This window comes from Meleagris gallopavo, chromosome 22, assembly GCF_000146605.3.
Source record: "Meleagris gallopavo isolate NT-WF06-2002-E0010 breed Aviagen turkey brand Nicholas breeding stock chromosome 22, Turkey_5.1, whole genome shotgun sequence".
NCBI classification, from domain to species: domain Eukaryota; kingdom Metazoa; phylum Chordata; class Aves; order Galliformes; family Phasianidae; genus Meleagris; species Meleagris gallopavo.
The window spans coordinates 5658242-5668562 of NC_015032.2; the positions used below are offsets into that span (position 1 = coordinate 5658242).

The following is a 10321-nucleotide window of genomic DNA, read 5'->3' on the forward strand; positions in this document are numbered from 1 at the left end:
TTCACCTCTGCAACACTTTTTTTGTTGTCTTTTCTTTATTATTTTTTTTTCCCTGGCCTTTAGGCAGCGTTGTTTGACTTCAAAGCGGTTGTTCACCCGCACAAAGGTTGTCACTTCTAAAACTCTTTGCCCCGAGGTTCCTCTTTGCGTCTGTGCTGAACAAAAGAGCAGTTCCGATGCTGCGGGCTCTCGGTATCGCCGTGCCTCGTGTTTTAGCAGCTCCTCTCTGCCCTGTGCAAAGCCAGCGAGCTGCAGTGCGTGCTGTGCTGCTCTGTGTGCTTCTCAGCCCGGTGCTGCTGGCTGTTGAACTGCACGGCGTTATATTGTGACCAGCTGCTTGTATGGTGGGTGCTGTAGCAGCACTGCTGCTGGAGAGAGGAGAGTGTGGGGTAGGTGAGCGTTCCTACACACCTGCAGGGTACGTTTGGCTGTGAGCTTGGTTTGGCTGTTGAACATCCCATCATACTGTCACAAGGGTCACAAACGAAGTGAAGGGACGCCAAGCTGCAATATGCTCAGAACTCTTTCTGTATATCCGTATGCCACCGGCTTCTTTTCTGTGAGTCTTATCTGCAAGTTACTTTCAAGCTCTCTGCTAAGCCCCGAAGAAAACAAGTTTTGAAATGAGAAGGGAGTTGTACAGTGGCTGCTGTGCTTTGTATGGTGAAACAGAGGTGAAACTACTTGGAAGATCACCCCTCACTTAAATGTGTTTGAACATTGGATCTTGAGGTGTTTGCATGCCTGCTTTTGTGTCTGTGATTTGTCCTTTGGCTTAAGAGTTACTGATAAATGTGAAATGTAACTTATTAATCTGATGTTGGGAAACGTTTAGATTGTGGAATGAAAGAATTTTGGAAATGATCTGCTTGTTAATGATTTCTTGGCATCTGTTGCAGGTGCAGGATGTATACTCTGCTGTCCGGACTCTATAAGTATATGTTCCAGAGGGATGAGTACTGCATCTTGATCCTTGGTTTGGACAATGCTGGTAAAACAGTAAGTGCTGTGTGTTACCAATTGCACAGAGGTTGCATGCAGTTCTAAACATCCCCATCTCCAGAGATAAAACTTCTATCAAATAGGTCAGTCTTTCTTCGTCTGTAACATGAGTTATTTTAGCAATGTTACCCCCCAAAGAATCAACTTTTATCTCGTATGTAAATTTAGCATAAGCTTCGGTAATCCTGTAATCACTTGTGAGCCCTTCTCTCTGTACTGAAATAGGGAGCAAGAAAAATGGTTTGTTTCAAGGTTAGGAAGGGCATTATCTGTTGGAACAGGATTCTGCAGTCATGAAAAAGCAGATCTGGGGCAGGGTTACCCAAGGCAGTAGAATATTTGAGAGTAAATACTTTTCACGTTCCTTTTCAGACCTTCCTTGAACAGACTAAAACTCGATTTAACAAGAACTACAAAGGGATGAGTTTGTCGAAAATCACAACCACTGTAGGCTTAAACAGTAAGTAAATATGGATTATTATTATTATTGTTGTTGTTGTTATTGTTGTTATTATTATGGCCTACTTGAAAAGTTAGGCACTCATTCTTGAGTGTTTGAATTATTAAGAGTAGACAAGACCAAAATAATTCCTGCAAATCAAAGTTTTCTCTCCTCGTCCTCCCCCCTTGTGCTTTTGTGAGAGAATAAAATCAACTGGCTTAAGTTATAAGAAAAGATAACCTTGAAGTCATGAAAACCCAAAGAAGATGTTCCATTTCAAGGCTACACCCAGCACTTAAGTAACATTTTGCTAGAATTCTTTGGCCTGATTCTGATATTATTTGTACTGATGTGGTTCTGTGGTTCTATCTGATATAGCAGTCACTTTTTCCTCATGTATTGTTCTGTTGCTGGAAGTAGCTCTGTATATGATTTGCTCCACCCCAGCACTCTCTGTGTTTGTGCTTTAGTTTTAGTTTTCATTGGATTGTTTTTGCATCTTTCCTTCTAGTTGGTACCATTGATGTTGGCAAAACTCGGCTGATGTTTTGGGATCTTGGGGGCCAGGAGGAGCTACAGTCTCTCTGGGACAAGGTTGGAGATGTACTTTTCTCTTTTGGTCTCTTTCACAGTGACAGAACTAGGATCCTTTAATAATCATACAGGTTTATTGGTAACCTTAGTCTTCAGCATCAACCCTTTTCCACATGTTTGAATGTATCTTTGTGAAATTAGCAGAGATTGTGCTTCATATTTGCATTAGTGTTAACAGATATTAATTACCATTAGATATGAGGGTTGTGATGGTAGAGAGAAGCTCTTCAGGGCTTGTGGAGCAGATGTGCTTCTTCACCTGCCACATTCAGTAGCCAGCAAGCAGGCAATGCATTTTATGTGATGCCATTCTTCTCTCCAGACACGTGATGCAAACAGCTGGCTTTACGTGGTCGATCTCTTTCACGTGTATCAAAATTTTACCAAATAAAATAAAAATCTACAAGTGTAACAGTTGGCCCTAGCTGCTACATACACTAACATCTGTGTTATCCTTTCAGTATTATGCTGAATCTCACGGTGTGATCTACGTTATTGACTCCACTGATGAGGAGAGGCTCTCAGAATCTAAAAGAGCTTTTGGTAAGTAGGCTGTATTTTACCAGTCCTGTGATTTCATCGTGTTTCTTGGCACTGTTTTGTCATTGCCACTGTGTCTGATCCTGCAGCCTGTTGGTGACACAGCTGTAGTACATTTGCATCTTCGCATAATAAAGAAGTGTTTATGAGGTGGAAGTCTGAAAGGTTGGAAGAAATGAAAATACAACACGAGGAGGATCCTCTTGCTTCGTTGGGCAAGAAGGGTCTTGTATTTGCACAACTTTGCCTTCCAGAACTGGTTAAACCTCTGTTCTGTTTTCTGTTCTTTATAGAGAAGATGATTACTAGCGAAGCTCTGGAAGGAGTTCCCATTCTGGTGTTAGCTAACAAGCAGGATGTAGAGGTAAGATTATTTGCAGATGTGCTTCTTAAATGAGCAAACAGACCTTGGGAAGCTGGGCTCTGCATTTGTGTTAAATTTATTTGATATTCCTGGGCTGATGCCTATTGAGCTTTCTCACTGCTGGAAACAATTCCTTTGAATTTAGTTTTTCCTTTCTCTCCCAGCCCTTTCCCAGTGATGCAGGTAAGATTACTACAGAGGCACTTTTCCCACCTGATTTGAAGCTTTTTTTGTAAACAGAACAGACTATAGCTATGGGATGGCTTTCTGTGCTGTGACTTAGTATCTTGATTTGTTTTTTTTTCTTGTTTACTCAGCAAAACATTGGTTAGTGAACTTTGTTTATGCTCTTCTGGGTTGTACGTGGAATTCCAGTACTGCAGTTGGAGAGATCAGTCTCTAGATGGAGCTAGAGACTGTTGGGAAAATTTGGAGTAGGAACCTTTGCAGCTGTGATCAGTATCTGTTCCAAAGAGTGGCAGTGCTTCCCAGCTCCTTTCCCCGGACTGTGCACCTGTCTCAGTGAGTGTACTTGTGGCAGATCCTCGAGACTTCCATAGAGATCACTTTGGGTATAAAGGTGGATTTTGTTGTTGTTCATTTGTACAACACAGGAGACATTTGGGTGATCGTTAGGTTATCTAGGCACATAGATGCCTAGATAGAAAGAACACACAGAAAAGACACTCATCTTTCCCATATACCAGAGTTCACAGCAAAGTCAGGACCTGAGATCAGGAATTGTGAATCTTAAGTTTATGCTGTCCCTAAAGTGGAGTTACACTTTTCTTTCTATGGTGCTTCCATGCAGCAGTGCAGTCACAGTGAGCAATCTGCACTCTTATCTTTAGCCATTGAGATTTAACTACATGCAGTGACTTAAAAGCTGTTTGAAATTTCCTTATGGCCATATGTGCATTTTTTGTTATGGACATACTGCAGAGCTCAGTTCTTCTGGCACCCAAGCTGGGCCAGTGCAAACTGAACAAGTGGCTACAAAGAGGTATTTGAAACAGTCTGTCAAGGTAAAAGCTATGAAGGTCTAGAGGGCCTGGGAGCAACCCACAGTTCCAGTGCCTTCATGCAGTCAGGAACTGTGATGAGATTAGCAAAGCTACGCTGGCTGGAAGTATATCTATTTTCAAGTAATATCTAAATTGCAGAGGTCTAGTCATAGACTGATCTTGGACGTGAACACAGAGTGAAGGGACATCAGTGCAATTAACAAAACACCGAAGGGTCCATAGCATATTGCTGAGTAATTATTTAGGCTCTCTTAAGCAAGGGTTAGAAAATGGGAGGTCTTTTCTCTCTTCCACTGATCTAGCAGGAGTGAAGAACTTTGGAAGAAAATCCAACGTTACAGAGTAATCAGTGGCACAAATTGTTCTGCTGGATCTCCAGACACGAAATTGAAGTGAAGAATTCTCCCCAGCATTCCTCTGCTGTTAACACAGATCATCATGAGGGAAGATAAATGGTGTCTTAATTATCCTGGTATTTGTGGTTGAAAAATCATGTAGGTTGGTTACGTTTATAAAGGTCAGAAGAATACTTGTGTGGTAACGTCTCTGAACTCTGACATGGATTTATGTTCTGAAGAACGAGCGAAAGAAGTTTTTGACTCAGTGCTTGAAATGCACACAGTCTTACGAAGTGTGAGATTCTTTTTGGCTGTGATGCTAAATAGCTTGTAGAAAGAAATTCCTTTCATAGCAGCCACTGCTACCCTGGGGTGAATTGCATCCACAGAGTGCTGCCAAGCATGAGTGATGTTTGGCAGTATGAGGAGATGGAATACCATCACAGGCCATGAAATAGCAGTTTTTCTATCCTGGAAACAATTTCTGTGAATCTTCTTTTACCAGGAATACACTCTGTGTTTAGCAGAGCTTCAATACTAGCCTGTTCTGAAATGCTGATTAAATGCTGAGTCAAATGTGTTGTGAGAGGGCTGGTTTTGGTTCTGTTTCTTTTAAAGGAGCTGTAGCTTTGCTGGGGGCATCAATATCTGACAGGTAATATTTGGTGCTGACTCTTAAATCAGAGTCCCACTTTTGGCCCATTGTGCTTTATGTGTTTACTGCTGAGTAAACAGCAAAGTAAGAATTTTCTGTCTGCAGTTTTGATGTGAACACAGCATTTAAAAACCTTTGAACTCTCCGTGTTTCTGAGCTGTAAAATGGGGAACAGAATGCCTCGCTTAGGAAAGCTGTTAGAAATACTGGAAAAAGCAAGCTAAAAAATGAGTCTATGGAAATGGCCAGGTTAGTTAGAATCATCTTTTTTTTTTTCCCCAGTATTTTTATTTGGACCTTCTTATTATTAGCTGCATTATCATCATTAGCTCCTTCTCTGGTTCCACTGCCAGTTACCTTGGAGGTGGCTGGGAAGCCCATACTTGAAGCTTTGTCCTGGCATGACTGTGCCTCAGAGAGCCTGCACGAAATGAAGATTTTGAACACAGTCTTTAAGGGAAGTGGAGGTGGATATCTGACTTCTCAAGTTGTGATTTTCCTCTGGTATGGTAGACAGCGTCGCCCCAGAAAGGTCATCTGTGGATTTTATTATTGCAATGTTACGCTGTTGATGTGATCACGAATCCAGTTTCCCTAGTTTGCTCTCTGGTTTCAGCTGGGAGACAAAACACATCTATAAACAATTGTTTTGTAATGGAGATAGGAAGGAGGAAAAGAGAGGAACTTGGAAGCCACAGCTGACATTTTCTCCTAAGCACGAGAAGCTCAGATGCTCCTGGTTGGCAGTGAATGTCATACAGAAAGTAAGCTGCATGTTTTAGAAACCTGAACAAACTGATCATTTGGAAATAATCTCTCACCCATTTTCCACACCTACTGGTATGAATTCCAGCTCCCAAGTCTGGGCCAACTCCTGTGAAGTTAGTATGTGATACATATATATAAATATATATATTTTTTTAATTGGTTTTGTTTTTTTACTATTTATCCTACTGCTGACAGGTCATCTTCATGAATTTCACAGTTTTTCATTTGGCAAAAATCTTGCAATAAGTTATAATGGCTTTGGCACAAAGTAACGTTTCTGGATCTCACTGGTTGCAGCTGAAGGTTTGAACTTAGGTCATAAGAAAATACAGTCATCAAAACTTGCACAACAAATGGATTCGAGGAATTCACAGTGGAAAATCACAATTCTGAATTCCAGGGCACTGTGTGAATTGGGTGTAATTAAACTCTCAAGTCATTTCTTAAGAATGCTTCTTAGTTATAAGCACTGAGACTTGCTTATTTCTCCACTACCATCCCCACGTTAGTTTTCTCTATCAAGTTTCTCCAGAACCAGCATTCTACAAAATGGATTGCTGGTGTCATTCATTTCTATCTTCCTGCTGAGTGAAGACCCAGGCTTACAAAAGGCTGAATTCCTGATTGTGTGTCGTCTCTGCTATCAAAACATACTTACGAGTGGCTTAATCCTCCAGCCTCACAAGGATCTGATGTGGCATTTGAGTAAACACGTGCCTAAAACATGTGTTTGAGCCTTGCTGAGGGGCTCTAATCTCTTAAAAGAAAGAGGAAGAAAGCTGGGCTCGTGGCCAGCAGAAGTGCTTAAATGGATTGTCCAAGGCTTCCGAGCACTGAGATCAGAATAGGATTTAAAAGCTGGTGCCTAATTCCAGTCTTCAGTGAGTGCAGACCTCAGCGTCAGTAGGGCAAGTTTGCTTGTCTTGTAACCCCAAGAATAAAGGATTTCTGATGTCACCATCCGTTTTGTCAGGAACATAACGTGCTGATTTCTTGATTTTTGTTGTGTCTTTGTGTCTTTTTAAATTGCTTCCCAGTAATCTCTTAGCAAATCTACAGAATTGCAAGCGGTGATGGTGAAGTGACACCAGGGTCCTGGAAATGCATTCTGTGCTATCAGCATTTTCTCCCACGTGGGAAATGCCAACAAACAGGTCCAGGGAGGCTGTGCCTTTAATGTCAAAGAATGCTCTGGGAACTTAAGAAAGATGGCACTCAGCATGTTCTGAAAGTGCATATCAGGCAGGGCACTGGCATTGGGTTGGCTGCAGAAGCTGGCGTGGCTGGGATCCTGATAAATGTGCCATTTCCAAAGGGTTGGTGAATGGCTGTGCTCCCACGGTGTTCTGTAAGGCAGGACTTGTGTGTGATGGTTGGGGCAAGGATTTTCTGCAGGGTGTACAGGCTGTGCTTCTTTCATGGCTACTGAAAGGAAGTTGAAAAAACTTTTTTTGATGAAAGTAAAGTGAATGTGCTGTGTTAGTACGTAAGGGGAATGGGGGGTGTTAACCTACCATCACTGTGCCATCTTGGCTGGAGCAGAACTGTGGATGTGGTAGGATTTGTTTTGGTAGCCCGCTGTCTCCTGCAGCATAGAAAGAAAGCTCTTGTTTGATTTTCTTTGCAGACTTGTCTGTCAATACCTGACATCAAAACAGCATTTAGTGACTGCATTAACAAAATTGGGAAGAGAGACTGCCTAACACAAGCCTGCTCTGCTCTGACTGGGTGAGTATGGAAACTGATGATGTTCTGTTAACAGAACAGCTGTGTAGTGCCATGCAAGGAGATCAGCATGACAGAATGCAGTAAGCATGGTAAGGGAGCTGTGTTTCCTTCCCAGCAGTGACAGACACGTTTGTGAACCTTGAACTTTCACCAGGTCAGCAACTCCATCTGTAAATCCCTTCTGTAAAACATTATGAAAATATTCCAGCCCTGTCTGCTCACAGGCACAAAGTGATGGGACCTGGGGGCTTGGTGGAGCTGGTGATGCTTCTCCTTTGTTTTTCCTTCCCCATACACATTGATCCTTGCAGAGGTTCATTTGTTGCAGCTCCTGGCTTTTATGCAGTAAGTCAATTGAAAATACAGCTGTTGATGACACTGCTGGGACAGTGAGTGGTGTTCCATTGCTGGTGGAGTAATCATGATTTTGCTTTCATATTTTTGGGTGTGCAGATGAGCTTTGTTATATAGATGATATATATAGCTGTCTGATAGAGCTTGTGTGCCAGGGAATCGTGTGGTTTAAGGCACAGTGACTAGTACAGACCAACATTTGGGAGGCTGGGATATTTCTTCATGCCTGTGCAGCTGCATGCTGTGGCCTTGACCAGGTCACTCAGTTCTCAACATCTTGGCATCATTATTGTGCACTGTGTCTTGTAATGCTTTGGCAACACTTTTATTTCTTGAGTGAAAAGTGTTATTTGGCATTAAGACAAAAGTACTGTGAGAGATGGCTAGAGAAATACTTCTGGCTGAATTACTACCTGAAGTACTGAATCCAGAGCTTTGAGGTTTCTTCTCTTTTTTTTTAATGTAACCACAAAGCTGTAATATAATACAAGCTACTGGAAAACATAAGTAAAGCTTCTTAAACCATGGGAAAAATCTCAGCTGTCTACATTACTAAGAACCAAATGCTGTTAAGCAGATGAATGACCACAACAACAAAAACAATGGGTAAGCACTGACTGGAAGAGAAGCATTAGATAATAACTTTATGAAACACAACCTTTACCACTGTGGTTTTCATACAAACACTTCTATTTTTGATCTCTGTGGAAATTCCTTGCAAAATTTCATTTTGAGTTTGCACTAATAAAAATACTGGTAGAAGTCCTGTCTGGGAAGCTGTGCAAACCAGTTTGTTGCTTGGCAACTCCAGCACAGACGATTGCAGAAAGTTGGAGCCAGATTGGAATATGGGATACAGCTAGCCTGGGACTTGCAGCAAATAACCTCAAACCAGCTGACTGTCAAGTGCTCTAACATTCAAGGTTTCTCCAGGGTTGATGTCTCATCAAGTTGGACATAGGCTTGTGGAAACAACTGAGAAATAAAGTATGGACTTTAAATGCCAAATTGAAAAAAAAATCTGATTGCCATTGTTTGGATGTGTGAGAAGCTTCAGTAGTAATGCCAGCACTGAAGTGCAGGGCGGGACCCTTCACTTTCTCTTGTAAGTTGTCAGTTAGGACCTACATCCACCACGTTTTCGTGTTTTAATCTTGTCTACCTGTTTTATTTCCTCAGCAAAGGTGTGAATGAGGGAATTGAATGGATGGTGAAGTGCGTGGTGAGGAACATCCATCGACCCCCAAGAAAGAAGGACATCACGTAAGAAATTCCAAGGCAGCCAAGGAATGGACATTCTCTTCCCACACAGCTTAGAGTTCTCTTTAAAGAAGGTGGTCCACCAGATTCCTATTACACCTGATTCTTTCTGAAGTTTGGAGACAGACATTCTCTTTCTTTGTCTAAAAACCCTGAGCAAAGGATTCCAGCTGGGGTTGGGGGGAATCTCTTACATCAAGTATTAAGCCATTGACCTGAGAGCATAGACTGAGTGGCAATCCGTACTTTGTTGCAGATGCAAAGAACTTCATTTTCTACTTTGTATTACTTTGTGATTCTTGATTTATTAGTCTGATGGGCTAGAGGCCAGTAATGTGGAACTCTCCTCCCTTGAAGGGACTGAATAAGTGAATATGAAAGGGGAGGGAGCATGGGGAATGGCTCTCCCTTCTCTCTGAAAAAATACCTTGCTGCTCCAGCCCCGTGGCTACTAAAGGTGGTGTTACTGGCCCTGTTATGCTTTTGTTTGTATGATGGGGAGAGACAGTGTTGATTATAACTCAGTTTTCAGTTGGCACGTTGATCCGTGACTTTTACCTGTGATAAATGCAGATATGGAAGCCAACCTGTAGCACAGTGATACACTGTTTGAAAAGGGTATTCTTAACAAGACATGAAGCACTGCCTTGCTTTGACTGCCAGTCTCTGCTGTGCATTCTTCTTTATTGTAAGGATAATTGATTGCCTTGTTTAACTGGAATGAATTGGGGCGCTCTGTGTTTAATGGCTAGGCCAAAATCTGAACCTCTGGGCAGGGAGAAAATCAGTATGCAATAAAGCTTTCTGCTCCTTTGAACTCTCTTGTTGAAACAACTGATGAGTCTTATAAGTTCAGAATCTGTTCTGAATTCAGTACTTGGCCTTGTAGGGTTTTTTGAAATGCAGGAAAGAACAGAAAGGCAGCTCTCAAAGTGGAATAGTGCTCCCTTCTCCTGTCGCCTACCCAGCTCGTAATTCTGTGGGCAGATCATTAACATTTCTCCAAATACCTCTTTGAAAACATCTGGATGCACTTTATGGTGGTTTGGCATTATTCTTTGTGTGGCTGAGTTACTCTTGGCACTGGTGGGCATTCGGTGCTGTTTGCACCTGGTGAAGGGTACCTTGTTCTGGCTCTGTTTGAGTAAGATACATGGTGATATTTGTTTAAAGATATGTTATCTGGCGTCTGCCAAAGACCTTTGTGTTAAATGTTCTGTGTGCAACTTACTGCCAATTTTTTTTTCTTTC

At 41.9% G+C, this 10321-nt stretch overlaps 1 protein-coding gene across 1 annotated transcript; it reads left to right on the forward strand.

The window, feature by feature from the left end:
- The first annotated feature begins 170 nt into the window (after positions 1-170).
- On the forward strand, positions 171-9887 carry ARFRP1 (ADP ribosylation factor related protein 1). The gene is made up of 8 exons (XM_003212063.3): positions 171-192; positions 900-999; positions 1375-1462; positions 1956-2038; positions 2500-2581; positions 2872-2942; positions 7356-7456; positions 8990-9887. The coding sequence occupies exons 2-8, from the start codon at positions 907-909 to the stop codon at positions 9075-9077; spliced, it is 606 nt and encodes a 201-aa protein (XP_003212111.1). The 5' UTR covers positions 171-192; positions 900-906; the 3' UTR covers positions 9078-9887.
- Positions 9888-10321: the final 434 nt, after the last annotated feature.